This window comes from Buceros rhinoceros, unplaced genomic scaffold, assembly GCF_000710305.1.
Source record: "Buceros rhinoceros silvestris isolate BGI_N320 unplaced genomic scaffold, ASM71030v1 scaffold25237, whole genome shotgun sequence".
Lineage (NCBI taxonomy): Eukaryota > Metazoa > Chordata > Aves > Bucerotiformes > Bucerotidae > Buceros > Buceros rhinoceros.
Genome location: NW_010423175.1, coordinates 4,783 through 21,036, shown reverse-complemented (window position 1 = coordinate 21,036; position 16,254 = coordinate 4,783). Strand labels below are relative to the sequence as shown.

The 16,254-nt window shown below is 39.5% G+C and overlaps 1 protein-coding gene across 1 annotated transcript; it reads right to left on the bottom strand.

Annotated features, from left to right (window-relative positions):
* Positions 1-2,032: 2,032 nt before the first annotated feature.
* LOC104497141 (protein piccolo-like) lies at positions 2,033-15,989 on the bottom strand (the record flags this gene model as incomplete). The annotated part of the gene is made up of 2 exons (XM_010140354.1): positions 2,033-3,424; positions 14,738-15,989. Coding segments are annotated over 2 exons (2,644 nt in total), but the record flags the coding sequence as incomplete, so codon positions are not given.
* Between the last annotated feature and the right edge of the window lie 265 nt (positions 15,990-16,254).

Below are 16,254 nucleotides of genomic sequence, written 5' to 3'. Positions count from 1 at the left end.
TGAACTACTTGCTCATCACTGTCATGTAACAGGTACATACTATATACAGTGCATACAGGGACAGAACTGCTATCTGAGGCTAAATACATTATTTACACAGCTTGTTTGGGAGAGGAGAGGATGAGCTTCCGCCTCCCATCTTCATGAAAAGGAAAGTCAGGCTGTCCTCAGCCAAGCAAACTAGCTCCTGTTGTCAAGGAAAAGCAGTTCACCAAATTTTAGCAAAAACAACTGCAGAAAAGAAGGTAAGATGGAAAATTGCAGACAGAGATGGAAACAAGGAAGAAGAAAATGCAAGAAGGAGCAAAAAAAAAAAAAAGAAAGAAAGGAAGACATGAGGAAGTCAGACTACAGAAAAATCAATGGTATTACAAGCTCTGCATATTCCAAAGAGCGGAAACTGAGAGAATCTTCTGGCAATAACAGTGATGGGAAAAAAGAAACAGAGGATCAGCCTTCTCATCCTAAACAAGAGAAACACAGAGTATAAATCTGCACCCCACAAGGCAGTCCCACACCATCAGGCCTAAGTCAACTCTGAAGAAGTCAACTCACGCACCAGGACTTGTGTAGTTGTCATTTTAGCACAGTGTTTCCATGGCATCCAATATAACACCTCTGCATAAAGTCATATGCTTTTTTCACATTTAAAACCTAAATAAGTGTGTGTCTGTGTGCACATGTGCATGTGTATGGGGCAGGGTGTTGGACACTGAGGAAGGAATTGTGTGTTTTTGATGGAATTTAGTGCACAAGCAACATTAAAAGTCAATTGAATCCTGGGTTTCAATCATTTATCAATCTTCCCGGTTTCAGACCTACCTTTCTGACATAAATGACCACAAAGACAGTAAACGACATATTCATAAGTTAGATGAAATGTGCTTATTAGAGTAGGCCAAATGCCCTTCAAATGGTAGTCTATTCCAGAAAACAATCCACAAAAAAAGCACATGCAGACAACCCAAGCACCATTTTCCCCACAACTTGCTATTTCTCCCAACATCAGTTCTCACCTTAAGGCAGAGATGTGATAACCTTTAACCCTGAGAGCCATTTCCAAGTTATTCATTCAGATTTCAAAGACACAGCATTGACAACCACGCTCCTCGTGTACTGGACAGACCACCTTACACATCTGAATTACTCACAAGTATTTTTAGGTGGTCTGCTTCTGTTGAGTTGAACTTGCCAAATTGATACGGCACGTAAGGTGCGCCTCCACCCTTCTGTTAAGCTAGTATAAAGTTTCCAATCTTCTTGGCAAAAATTAATGACAAAGGAAAGAGGGAGGGTAAAAATATGGAACCTGAGGAAATTGTAGAACTAAGCTGCTTACTTCTTTTAAAAGGAAGCTGGCCCTACTGGACCTGTCTTGGGCAGTTATGCAAAAGGCACTTTCAGACTCACACTCCTTAATGAATGAAGTGACTTTGTGAAGCCTACGTTATTCACACCCAAAAATGATGTATTTCATCACACAGGTATCACTCAAACTTCAACCTTTCCAATGAATACATCAGCACGTGCAAAGACTCCAGGGCCAGAACAAAGCTGATGGAATAAATTTAGGGATGTATTACACAGGAGGGAAGGGGAATAACTAAGCATTAACACATTCCTTCATTCAATAATTGTCTGAATCCAGGGCATTGATTAAAGAAGCACACTGAAACATATGTCAAAGAACTTTATCCCACGATGGACTTAAAGTATATTAATTTGCTGTATCATAGTAGCACCAATTTCAAAAAGGTTCATAACCATAATTAACTATCTGCTTATGCCTCAAAAACCTAGCAACCAGCCATACCAGACTCCCTTAATCTGCAGAAAATTAAATGGAAGTACTTTCTGACTACAGAACAAGTTTCATACAACACAGATATTTAATTTTAAAAGCCCTCAGATGATGAAACATTAAAAATTTTCTCCACAATTCAATAGCTAAAAATCAGCTACAGACTGGTCTCCACAGCACAGGGAACCTGCAGGTAAGAACACTGGGGAAACACAGACTCCATTGCCTTACCTCAGCTATGTGCGGCATTGGGTTAAATCCACAGAGATTGCACACCACTTTCTTGCACTCTGTACATGTATTGAAGTTGGGGGGATCCTTAGAACCAATATTTAGTTCAGTTTTACAAAGGGGACAAGACACTTTCTCCGGTTCCGACAGCCCAGCAGGTTTCTTAGCTTCAGCAGTGTCAGGCTTGCTGTCTTTAGCCAAACCAGGTTTCCTTTCCAAATCAGATCCTTTAGTCGTTAAAACACTATCTGCTTTCGATGGCTCCGACTTTTCACTTGTAGGAGGCTTGGCTTCTTTCTTTACAGGAACAGCTTTTGGAGGAGGCTGGGCCTGAGCAGCCTCTTTGGGGGTCGCCTGAAAGGCTGGGGGCTGTGAGGGAGGCTGGGGCTGCTTTGCTGCAGGACTGGGAGGAGGCGGGGCTGATGCCTGAGACCCCGGCTGACCTGCTGTGGAGATCAAATTCGAGGCCTGGCTGAAGATTGAAGCTCCAAATCCAAAGAGTTTCCCAGTAACTGTTTCTTGTGGAGTTGTAGGCTGAGGCTTAGGGGCATCAGTGATGCCTCCCAGATTAAGGCTGAAACGTCTGGACTGCTCGGGCGTTTTCTGAGGTGGCTGGGGTTGAGGCGTGAGCTGTGCTGGCACTGGCTTGGGACCCGCACCTACTTGTGGGCCCTTGGGGGCAGGTTTGGTATCAGGCTTTGGGGCTGCTTTTGTTTGTAACTTCTTAGGATCATCTTTTGTTTGTGTTGGCTCCACAGGCCTTTGAGTTTTAGCATCTGATCTAGCCCCAGTCTGAGATGCAAGCTTGGGATCCGACTTCTGCCGGGACACTTGTGGAAGAGGCTTGGAATCTGGTTTATCCCCAGCTGGATGTGTGTCTTGTGATGGCGTGGCAAGCTCTGGCTTTGGGGAATCCGTCACTTTCTGTTGAGTTGCTGGAGGTCTGGGACCTGCCAAATCCTGTTTTGGCCCTGGTGCTGCAGAGGTAGGCACAGTGTCTGTTGGAGGCTTCTGTATACTGGGTTGGTTTTGTTTGTCTTCAGTCTGTGTTGGTTTGGCCTGATCAGACTTTGGAGTAGGATCTGTTTGCTCAGAGGTCTCAGTAGGCTCAGCGTGGGGTTGTTTCGTTTTTACAGGGGGCGATCCAGGCAAGGAGGGTTGCTTTTTCTGCGGCAAGGGTTTTTTTGATTCTGCTACCTGTGAAGGATCAGGTTTTGGAGTAACATCTTTCTTTTGAACTGGCTGTGGCTGGGGAGATGGTTTAGCTGTTGAAGCTGGAATGGGTGTCTTCTGCTTGGCTGGAGACGGCTGTGGCCCAGGACCATGACCCGGTGCTAGGTCACCACCTAATGCTCTTTGCATCTGGCAGTTTAAACAGAGCCATTCCTTTATCTGCAGGAAAAAAAAAAATAAAGGTATTAAAACAAAGTGAACAAAACCAACATAATAATAAGCTATTCTAGTGTAAGGCTTGTTGCAATATTTCAGACTTCTGTGTAAAAAGGGAGAAATATTCCCACTAATATTGTTTTGGGGTTAAAACGCCCAACTGATTTTTTCATTCTTCTCCACATTTCTGTGATTCAAGCTATCACTGAGCCCATCCTTCTAATGGCTTCACATTCAGTTTACACACAGCTGAATACTGAAGGATAAAAACCCAGGAGAATGAAAAAATGCATTGGAATTTCATGGGACCCAACAGAGATTCATTTACAGCAATGATTTGCCAGAATAGAGGAGGGGAAAAAAAAAAAAAAAAAAAAGAGAAATACTGCTAAAATAGTTTGATACATCAAGTCTGCTGATAGAAAGCAATAATCAGAATTAAAACACAGTAAATGCATAATTACCTTTAAGCATACACCTATCCAGATCTTCATACTGCTTATGGTTTTGGTAATGGTTTAACTTACCGGGCACAGGTATTCGCACTATACATGTATGCAATGAATTAGGCACAGAGCTGTGTTACGGACACCATATATTACACAGACTCACACATGACCACCAATTTGAGGGATTCCTCATTTGGAATCAGTCAGGAACTCTGCCTCAAGCCCTGATGGCATTTTAAGATCCATCACTAGGTTTCCCAAAATTCCTTTGTTATTAAAAGACGCTCCTGGGGTACTTAACTGTATGCCTGTACACAACGGACCTCGCTTTTCAATGCAGAAAAGGAATAAGGGAAATAATATATTTATCCATTTCTATCAACTTTAGCACCTCACAACTAAAACATTTCTTCTCCTTCCAAGAAGTATTACACGAGAGGATAACTGTGTTTTCTAGTAAGGCAAAAACCCCAACAATCCTACACAGTCGTCCCTATCTTTGGTTTTGTAAAGCCTCACAGTCTGAGGATCAAATAGGCTAAAGCAACACGTGGTCAGGAAGAATCACATGCTGTTTTCCACCTTGTACATCACCAGCAGAAACATTATAGGTAGCAAAAATGCCATTCAATACGTCACAGAGTCCCAAGGGCCTACACCTGCAAGTAGATACTTAAGCAGGTTATCCATAGCTCTACTTCTATTTTTCACACTGCCTGTGAAAGGCAGGGAACCAGCTGTGGCATTTGCACGCACCACTGCAACAGAAGGAAACTGCAATTAGGAAGACATAGCATATAAGACTCGGATCTTTTGCCCTAAGGGTGAAGATTTCTGGATTATGTTTCTCACTCAGGTCTGAAATCTCTACCGTACACCATGGGATGAATCTGGAGGTACTATGAGCAAAGAAAGATTTTGTTTGCATTGTATCAGTGAGCTCTGGCTCCCTGGAAGGCAAGAACTCTGATGTCATGGATTGAGGCAATGAATTCATTATTTTGCATGCTTTGCCAGCCTTGTATTTTCCCAGGACCGAAGATTAAAAGGACAGTTGGACACAGTTCCCAAAATGCAGTTACTACAATTATTCTGATAAACATGGTATATACACCCTCTGGAATACAAGCTCGCTACTACTAACAGCTTCACAAAGAGATGCCCAGTTTTGGCCCCAGCTGTGAAGTTCACAGTAATCAAGTCACCACTCATAGTAATGCTGCTTTTATCTTCCATTTTCAGTGCAATGTTCTTTTAGATTGTTTAAACAATTCTCCCATCTACTTGCAATCCCGTATAGCAAATGACTGTTAAACAGCAAAACCAACTGAAACAAAACGGGAACACGTGCTTAAGCTCTGCTTTGAATTATTAAAGGAATTAAGTTCACAACAGCACAGAAGACCTGAGCAAAGACTGCATTTAGCTTAACTCCCATTTTGTTTGATTGGTGATCAGTTCCCCTACACGTCCCTGTCCAAGGAACAATTCTTTACGATAAGTATATCTTAATTATGACACCTGATTTTAGATATTAGCAATTTAATTTAATTAGATATACATTCATACCGTTTCTGAATGAATTCTCAAGAGTCTTCTAGAAGGTTTTAGTTTAATCAAAGACCAGACTTAAGGCACATACTCTGAACATCCACCTCAGCTGTCACAGCTGTCTGGCTTTGGCAAAGTGATGAAGATTTTTTATATTAGTGAGGTGGGCTCCTCTCTGCGGTAGAGAAAGACAGGATCCTGTGAGAAGCTTTCTAATGGGCCTAAGTAAGGAATGTCTTTTCCACTAACCACTGAACTTTTACAGAGATTTGATCAATGCACTTTTCATAGCAATTCACTGCTCCTGCTTCTTTTTGACAACTCCACCTGCCTCTTCCTTTTTTTTTTTGGGGGGGGGAGGCAGGTGTGGGGGGTTGCGTGTAAAGGTGTTTTTTAAATAAAAGGGTGTACCCTACAGTAAAATGACCAGATGAAACTATGGCAGTGAGAGGTGCCGGCCTGCATTCACTCAGCTTCCAGGAAACCTGGTTTTAAGTCACTATGACACCTTTAAGGCCTCAAACGAAGTAGCTGGAGGGTTGGGTGGGGCTACAGAATAAGTAGTCTGAATATAGTTCTTATAGTCTGAATAATAGTTCTTATATTTGAGGTGTCCAGATTCAAATTGCGTTTATAAGGGTTTAGGCTTGTCTGTAACATGCAGCTGGTCCAGCGTGACTCTACTACCTCACTGGAGTCCAAACAAAAGTTAAATCTGTACTACAGTTTTCACCACAGTGTTGTACAGAAGACAAAACCTTAACTCTCAGCTTACCTTGAAAAAAAAATATAGACGTACACACAGACACATACACACACATGCACTCTCAGTATTAAACTAAAGCCTTAAAAACTAAAAATTAATTTGCTACTCCTACAGTTGAATTTCAAAATGGTAAATGTAGGAAGTTTTACTTCACTGTAATGTTTTTTAAATCTTTCTGGTTTAGACATAAAATTCCTCCCATGCATTTCAGTGGGAGGAATTAAGTGCCAAAATCCTCAAGTCATTACAGCTTACACAAATCATTTTCAAACACGTACAAAACTGCTCAAACTCTAGTTCTGTGATTGGAACTGCAGGATTCCAAACGCAGTGCACTACATGGTGCAGCTTCGAATCAAACACTGGCCTGTTCATTCTACTGCAACTACAGAGATTTTCCATGAAGTTTAACAGGAGCAGGTTTCTGTTAAATACAGATGCTCTTACACATTATTACAGATGAAGTAAAACTTACTACTCCTGCAGATACCCCAAATAATAAAGTTTTCTATCCTTAAAGATCTTTCTGGACAGCAGTTCTGTGACTTTCTAGTTTATATCTTCATTATTTCTCCTATCGCAGCCTAAAATTAAAAGGCAAAAGTTTCCAGGGCAACACATGAGCTTTTGCAGCTCCTGACTACTTGGTAAAGGAGATTCTTCCTTGATGCTGAGGACCCCAAGATGTCTATTTTTACACTGGTAGATAGGGGTAGGGGCTGGGTCTTATTTCTACAAAAGATCCATAAGCAATTTTTTTCATCTTGGGACCCAGGCTGTTAAGTGCCATGATTAGGACTGTAAATTTGTGTTCAGATGTGTTCTGACTACACAAACCCATTAAAAGCAACAGGAAAACAATCAGAGAGTGAGCACATCGACTCGCGTGCACAACTTCAATTCCTGTAGATGATGTAGGGGAGGAAGAGAATTCAGCTTGATTCTAAGATTCCAGATGTAGGTGAGAAAGAAATTTTGACTTGCAGATTTCATATAAAAAATACTGGCACACAATACAAATGTAGCTTTCAGAAGCCATTTTAAAAATCCTTTTGAAGAACAGAGCCACATTCTGAGGCAATGGATCTCATTCTCATTTAGACCAATCTTTCAGTGCTGTACAAAGGAATTTTAAAATATGCATAAAATCATCACAGAAATGTGAAGATTTATAGAGCGTTTACATTGCCACAGATATGTAATTAGCCTTTGCTGACATTGTTCAGCACTGCCCCAAAGCTCTATTGACAAAAATCAGTCTGAAAACACATCAGCTGATATGGCTCCTGACAATTTCAGAGAGGAGTGAGGAATCCAGATTTGGCTCTTAGCAGACATTTCTGCCAAGATAATGAGAGGAACATGAAAAATAAACTTAAGACCATGATTTATGCATCTTTATGTAGGGTGGTAGAACACTGTAAGCATACTGTAAATCAGAAAATCTTGAACAAGAACAATTATCACAGAACAAACTGCATTAGAATGTTGACATACAACTGAAAAGGTCTTCTAAACAAGCCTGGACAATACTAGAGACCATCTACACCATCCTTCCACGAATAAGATCTCAGCTATTTGAAGTAATTACACTGAAACAAATGTTTAGCTATGGTACACAGTATGCAACTGATCCTCATTTGAGGTAAATGGATCATCACTACAAAATAAATATTTATAAGCCTTTCAAATATCACGTGTAAAAGACAAATGGGGAGTTTTATCAGAGAACACTGACTCAAGACGCTCACAAAAATGATGCTAGGTTCTATTCAGCAGCATGATTTCCAGCTATCCATTCCACACACCAGTGCATGGTTACAAGCACAGTAGTTTGGAGCTAAACCAATGTTTGAACAAACTTTTTAAACAACTATTTGAAAAGACTATTTTTAACTGTGGCTTAGCTACTTTAAAACTACTAAAAAAAGCATTACTGGATTAATTGTGTCATGCAGGTATCACAATGTTAAAACATACTCCACTACTCTGCTTAAATTACTAATAATAAAAGCTATAGTTTGTGTATGAACTACAAGTGTTTGGGGAACAATTATTTTATAGCTTATATAATTAGAATCATTAAGCAAAATAGAGAACATAATCTTCGAGGTTTGGCATTTTTTTGTGCACCAGTATTTCAGAATACCTAAAAGACAGTTTTTACAGCCAAGCATGTGTTTAAGCTGCCTCATGCACAGAACAAGGAAAAAGGCTTTTAAACACCGCTTAGTGCACTGCATCATGCATCACTGCAACAAACGGTGATTGCTTTAATTAGCTGCACTGAGATTTAATATACTAGAAACACATGAACGATTAACAAAATTATAACTGCAAATCAAGAGAGCAGCAAAGAAAAGGTTAACAAAGTTCATCTGTGCTGCACAGAGTGTATCTGAGCGAATATCGCTGGGATTTGCAAACGGATTATGCTGTCTCCTCGGAGCAGGGCTGGGCCATGCTGCCTGCCCGGTGATTACCCAGCAAACAGCATCTCCACATCACATGGCCTAACACAGTAGTAAATTACAGTTGCTGAGCAACAGCAGTACTGGTGCAGATGGTTCACTGCAGTTGACATCTTTAGCTTTGCAGATTAATTTATTATTTACTTGTGTTAAAAACTGGACAGGACAGTTTTCCGGGCTAATGAGAAAACACGCCAACATATTATAGAACAGTGACCAACTAAAATATTGAGAAACTATTTGCTGTGCATGGTGTTCTGCCCCTTTCATAAAAGAAGAAAAAAAGAAAATCCACAGGGCATCAATACTATTCATACATCTAATCCTAAATGTAAAGCAGAAATGAAGACACATAGTCCTCTTCAGAGGGAAACAGTGTGGGAGTGTGTTTAAGAATATTCCACAGAGAGAAACAATATCCTGCACTTTCATAACCCTTTTATTTGAGGATCTTTACAATTTTCCCAAATGCCTATGCACCAGTTGTAGCTAGGGACAGAACCAAAGGAATTATATTAACTTCATTTCATCACAAAAAATTGTGAATAATCTCCATTTCCATATAGGTGGCAATGTTCCTAACACCAACAAGTTGGAACACCCTTGTCCCTGTTTGGGCTAGACTTCCTTGTTTTATTTCTTCCTTTCCCTATTAAATCCCTTCCTATCAGGACGGAGGGATTCCGTTAAGGTACATCGAGGTATATCGGTCCCTCGACCCTTCACAACCCTAAGTGCTCTTGGGACCAAAACAAATGTTTCACACAGAAGCATTTCAAACGTAGGTCATTTTTGAAAGACAGCTAAACAAGGCTTGTTGGAATCTGCTCTCTGACCAGTTTGAACCAAGACTGAACTCCAACCTCTTTTACAGAACACCTCTTGATTTACTTTGGCATAGTTAAGAGTTGATATCTAAATTAATACTTTGAAAAAGTTAAAAATAGCTTTAGGGTTTCTTGGGATTTAACTAATTTCTTTAAAACATGTAACAGCCAATGGTCAGATTCAACTCCTTCATTTTTTCCTACTTTGTTTGCATTACTTATATAACCCTGAATACCTTCCCCAAGACTAAGTTTACATAGGGCATACAGTTTCAAAGCTATTTTTCTTGATATTAAAAAGCTTAGACTTTATGGCAAGCCAGTATCCACAGTAATGGCAGCTTTATTTTTATCTATGTCATTTGCAGTCCGTGTTGCATTCTGCTTCTCATGCACTAGCTCAACACAACAGGCTCTAGACTGTAAACTTCAGGGAATATTTCAATTCAGTCAACAGCTTCCTTTACTGTCACGTAATCAATAAAGATTTAATAGAGTCATTTCTACTAATTATATTGTAAGCAGAATCTATTTAAATTATTATACATGCCTTTCTATGTACAAGATAATAATAAAATATATAATTATAATAACTGAAGAAAATTAATGCATTTCTGACTGCTTGAATCCTCTTTATTTACTGAAAATACTTCATGCCCAAGTATTTGCTACCTGTTTAGGATACCTGAAGATACAGGACATTAATAAAAACCAAATACAAATACCAAAAATCATTATTAAGATTTGAACCAGATCATGATACACTTAAATGACCAAACGTTGTCATATGATTGTACATAAAAATGCAAGCAGAAAGAAAGAACAAAAATCCAAGGCCAGTATCTAGAACATTCCTAGCTCTACCAAAAGAAGAAAAAAAAAAAAAATAACAAAACACAAACCTGACATTTCCAAATGACCCCCCAAAAAAATTGCAACAACAAAACCTAAGAAAGTATTTTCGGATTGGGTTAAAAAATTCTTTTTCCTGTTGAATTGAAAAATAAAGGTGTAAGTCCAGTAAAATGTTCTACTTGATTGGAAATTATACACTCCTCTTTCAGAGACTTGACCTTTTTGGGTTTTTTCTCCTTTTTTATCCATTAGGATAAAGTCAACTTGATACAGACACACTGTTTCAAAACCAGTTAGAAACAACAAAATATTTTTTGAACTCACTTTGTCTTCATCCAGAAGAGCTTTTGGCAAGTAAACAAATCCTACATCAATGTGATACCCTTCACATTATCTGACTGTGCAATTTTCAGCAAGTGTCTAAGCAAAAAATTATACCTGGCTTTAAGACCAATTTTAAATGCTCTTTCAAAAGCATACTGAAACAGCAGATAAAATACGGACTAACACAGATAAAATGCATGAAAAATAATCCCCCCTAAAAACTATTCAAAAGACAGGCATTCACAGTCACGTATTCATCAAGAGCAGGCTCATGGAGTACATGAGTACTTGCCAATATTAACAGCTTTAACACTCATCTTGATCATCAACTTTACAGTCTTTTTGATGGGCATCTGCAATGATATATTATTACACTTTAAACCCTCTCTCCGTTTGTGTTGTATGTATCTTCCAAGAACTAGTTCACAGGGGATGAACATTTACTCCAGCTATCGAGAATATTCACTGATCATTCAGATTTAACTACAGTAGCTCGTGCTTTTTGCTTGGCTTTATCAAAAACCATACAAAATGGTAGTGCCTCAGACATCTTTGCTCATTTTCAGAAATGAGCTATAAAAATGTTCTGGTGGGCTAGAACTTTTTTGGGGAATTGCTGATTTCTGTTGGTAATGGCTCATGGGAGTGGTTTTGCAAAAATAATTTTTAAAAAATGAGAAAAATAAGCAATGTAATGTAATAAATGTACACCTGCCACAAGGTTCTGATGTATGTGAAAGGAAAATGGAATAGAGTACCAGTCGTCAAACCTGTTTATATAATTTTCTTCCATTACTTTATGCAACTGTTGCTAGGCAGTCATGTGCCATGGTGATGAGGGGAGTGTGAATACCTAGACAGATTAGAGACATATGTCACTGAACACGTTATATATGGTGTGTTTTCTCTGTAGACTGCTATAAAAACCAAGATACCAACTATTCCTTTTCCCCAAGGGGACCATCAGTGTCAGATGGTTCAGAGAAACAGTTCAAGGGGTATGACCTTGTGGCAATACAGGTATCACTTTCAGCTCTTAGGTACACAGTTCTCTCCAGTGAGTTAAAACAGACAGAGTCCATGTACTACTGCATGTTAAACAGACTTTTAAATGAAAGGAATGAATAAAAATATTAAAAATCAGCACTCTTTACAATGGTTTTACAATGCATGCAATCTGATTCCTCATCGAGTCTGTGAAGCTTGCTATATCCCTTCCCGAATCAGCTAGAAATAAAGGATATAGAAATTTAGAAGTACTGAAGTACCTTGTAAGAAAACTGTAAGAATATCTCAAGGTAGTTCAAGCAGGGGAAAAATGTTAGAGAACAAATGTAATATAAATTATTTTCTAAATAAACGTCTGTCACTCTTCCCACATCCAATTTTGAATTACTGCTTTCTGCTAAGTAACATACTTTAACATAAGCAATAAAAACAGTGGCTATGAAACGCATGGGAAAGGCACAACACAGGACTACAGAATCATAAAACGTGGCAAAAAGGAGAGTAGGAAAACTCAAAGTGTAACAATAAGAGGTGAAGGTATAGTCGTTAAGTGCATGGATAAGAGACATAGACTTTTTGTCAATAGAGCTTTAGGAAAACTTAAAATAAGAGAAGCCAAAAGAAAAAGCTTGCACAATAATCAAGCAAACTGACACCTAAGATACAAACTTTGGCTTTCATGCTAGACAGGAAGAAATGTGTGAACTTTTGTTACAGAGGGAATCAGAAACTTTTGTTAATAATCCAAATATTGAAAAGAAAGGGAAACCAGAAGCAAAGTTTGAGAATAACTCAGGTGGGAACCCTTGCCACTGAAATAAGTCAAACTTTTATGTGCCAGAGCAGGTTCTATTACATTGCTCAACTGTTCAATAATACAGTCAGACGTGATTTTCATCGCTCTTCACTACAGACTGGAGCAGGACGCCCACAACGAAGTTTCAGCGAGACAGCTGGTGGTGCAAAGCTAAGCAAGTGAGAAAAGTCTGAGTGGGAGTCAGGAGATTGGAACTAATAGCAGAATAAATTAGACGTCCAATACCTTCATTTACTGGAATGATTTCATCACAAAATAATGCAGATCCTGTGTTTATTTCAATGTGTAATACGAAATTCAAATCTGCTTTTACATATGTATGCAATCAGTTAGTCTTAAATGCAGCTGTATTTATTGTCTTAAAGTCCTGAATTTCACACTTACAGAGTGGCCACTTCAAAAACTAGTAGTTATTCACAGAATTTCCAAATACTTTGAGATCTTTGTACATAAACTCTCTGTCTCAAAACCCATTTCATTTCAATATACCAAAGCTGTTGACCATTTCCATGGGAAATCGGCAGTTTTTAAAGGAAGACAGACTTGGAGTTCCAAGACACTCCAGGAGCACACTACAGAAATAAACAACTCAGCACCCACACAAAAAATACAAGAAATTTTGTTCTAAAAACATTCTGTCAGAACTTGGAAGCTAAAGTTTACTTTCTAAAGTTCCTCTTTGACATTAACATCAATGCATCATATTTCTTGTCTTTTGTTCATAAACAAACCTTTTTTTATCTCAAACTTTCCAGAATGACATGCTGTGTGACCTTTCCTCATATAGGTCCTGGTTTCTTGCCGACGCTCTGAAATTTCTGCACACGAATGTTTAAGTCCCTCCTTTTCCAGTCCAAGCATTAACACCAAGTCTCTCAATCCTGAATTCCCCTAAACTTGAACAAGAGAGTACGCTCCTAAATGATGCAATGTGCTACCAATGGTTGCTGCAATTGTCTTTCAGGTTTAAAGTTGCAATTTTAACAACAAATCAAATAATATACTTGATGGATGAAAAAATCCTGCTGTTTGTAACCAATTATCCACTAAAATCATGAGCACTGGGAAAAAACCTAATTGCTCGTGATGTTCTTAAATCATTGAGGTACTGAGCAAACAAGCTGTCCAGAGAGGCTGTGAATGCTCCATCCTTGGAGATATTCAAAATTGTCTATAAGCAACCTGCTTTAGGTGACCCTGCTTTAAGGAGAGGGTTGGATTACACGATCTCCAGAGGACCCTTCGAGCCTCAGCGATCCTCCGTTTCAATTTTAAACATAGGGATATTCTTTTTCAGATTCAAAATATAGCAGTAATCTGTACTTCCTACCAGCATCTCCGGTTAGCTAACTAACACCAGAACAAGACAAAAATAAGTTTCCCAAATACCTCTTCTGGCTATTTATTATTATCTAAGTCTTCGGTGCCAGGTCTGCTATGCCTGAATTTTTATAAATTGATAAAAGCTTTGATACTGAAAACAAACCCAAACTACATTGCAAATTTAAAATTAGTATATTTGGATGTATGAAATGCTGAATAAGCAGTAAGAAGAGATCAGACATTCATACGAAGCCTTATTCCCACACGGTGTAAGTGGAGGATACGTATAAGCACAGAAATCAAGCTACTGCAAACAACAGGTTAAAATAAGTTCATTTGAAGCCCTAACATTAGTTTCTTTGCCATTTCTATGTTATATATAGAATGAAATAAGAGTGATATAACCTAAGGATCACCAAGTCAAAACTCATGACTCAGGCTTTCAGCTAACAAACACTCACACAGTTAAAAAGCAAATCCACCCTACATACTTTTCCAAGATGCTCACTAGAGCTCTGAAGAGCCATTTTCTTTTTTTTTACTTAGTTATTACAGCAATAAATTTTACTTATAAATAAGTAGATTATAAACATAATTTACTAGATAGATTATAGACGCAGCCAGTGAGTGCTTAAAATCAAGCAAAATGGAAGAAAAGTCACATTGGGGTTCCTCCTCTTTTTATATGAAGAAAAGAGAGCACACATCAAAACACTGTACAAGATATTTCCTTCTTTTTCTCCTCCCCAATTTCACCCCTTTTTACTCCTAAGCAGTTTTCCCAAATACCATGATTTTTTCACTGAACTTGTTAAGACCTTAGGTGATCATGATGATATATTCTAAGGCAGCTGACGTTTCAGCAGAACAAAGGCGAACTTAATTTTGTGCTCTGGTACCAAATGTCAGTTTAAAAACTACTCACCTCTGTTATATGAGGATTAGGATTGAATCCACACAGGCTGCAGACTACAGTATGACACTGTGTGCATGTGTTGTAATTGGCCTTTTCTGGAGCATGCAGCAGCAGTTCAGTGGTTGTGCAAAGAGGACAGAAGGTTTTCTTTGGGGCAGACTCAGGGGGTTGGGTTGCACCAGCTTGCTTTTGCTGTGAGGGTTTTTCAGGCCCTGGTTGCTGGCCTGGTGGTTTTGTAAGTCCTGGTTGTTGTGCCAGGGGCTTTGGGGCCACTGCAGTCTGAGAAGATGGTTTTGTAGGCCCTGCCTGTGGTGGCACTTGTTTTACAACCCCTGCTTGTTGTGGTGGTGGCTTCCCAGGTCCAGGCTGTGATGGTTGTTTGGCAGGTCCTGTTTGCTGAGCAGATGGCTTTTCAGGTCCAGGTTGCTGAGAGGGCTGTTTTGGAGGCCCTGCTTGCTGGGAAGATGGCTTTACAGGACCTCCTTGCCGTGCTGGCTGTTGAGATGGTTGTTTTACAGGTCCTGGCTGCTGTGATGATGGTTTTGTGGGAGGTGGGGCTTGGGATGGCGTTCTAGCATTGTCTGGTTGCTGTGCTGATGGTTTTGTTGGGCCTGATGAAGGTTTTGCAGAAGTTTGTGGTTGAACAGGCTTTGTTGGTTCTGACTGCTGGGGCGGAGATTTTTGTGGTCCTCGCGGCTGGGGTGGTTGTTTTCCTTGTTCTAGTTTAGAGTCTGATGGGTGACCAGGGCCTGGTTTCTGAACTTGCTTTGGTTCCCCAGGCTGCTGCTGAGGCACTGGTTTGGAAGACTCAGTTTGCTCGGCAGTAGGTCTGACAGGTCCTTGCTGTTGAGCAGCCGGCTTTGGAGACTGTTGTTGAGCTGGATGTTTTGCAAGGCCCCTCTGCTCCTCAGGTTTCCCTTGCTCTTTTGGGGCAACTTTTTGTTTCCTACTGGCTTCCTCATGGGCTGAATCTGAATCTGATACCAAATCAAAAGGATTGAATTTGTTCACAACTGAAGTGACTGCACTGAATGGATTGGCTTCTGAGAGAAAACTGGGCATCATACTTGGCTTCTGATCTTCTTTAAAATCGGTCCTGGACTTTGTTTCCCTTAGACTAATAGAAGAAGGGCTCCGTCCAGGTGCCCGCTGTTCTGTCTTCAGCGCATCTACTGTTCTGCTTTTACTTAAACTTGGTGGTCCTGGATCTGGAGGCTTACCTGGTTGCCTAGGATGCTGGCCTGTATCAAGCTCAGGATGTCTGCAGACAAAAAATGCGATAAAATTAAAATAATGCAAAGTACTAGAAAAATGAGATAAAATAAGATGTATCTGTGACCCTGGAAATGTTCTGGTAACACTGTGAAGTTTCTCAGGTGTTAAAGTGTTTGCAAAACCAAGATTTATAATATACAGTGCACGTAAATGGCATTTAAAAACTGATTTTCTATAAAGGGTTATACAAGTATTCAGTCATAGACTGGTTTATTATTTAGAAAACAGTCTAATACAACAATAATGTTTAA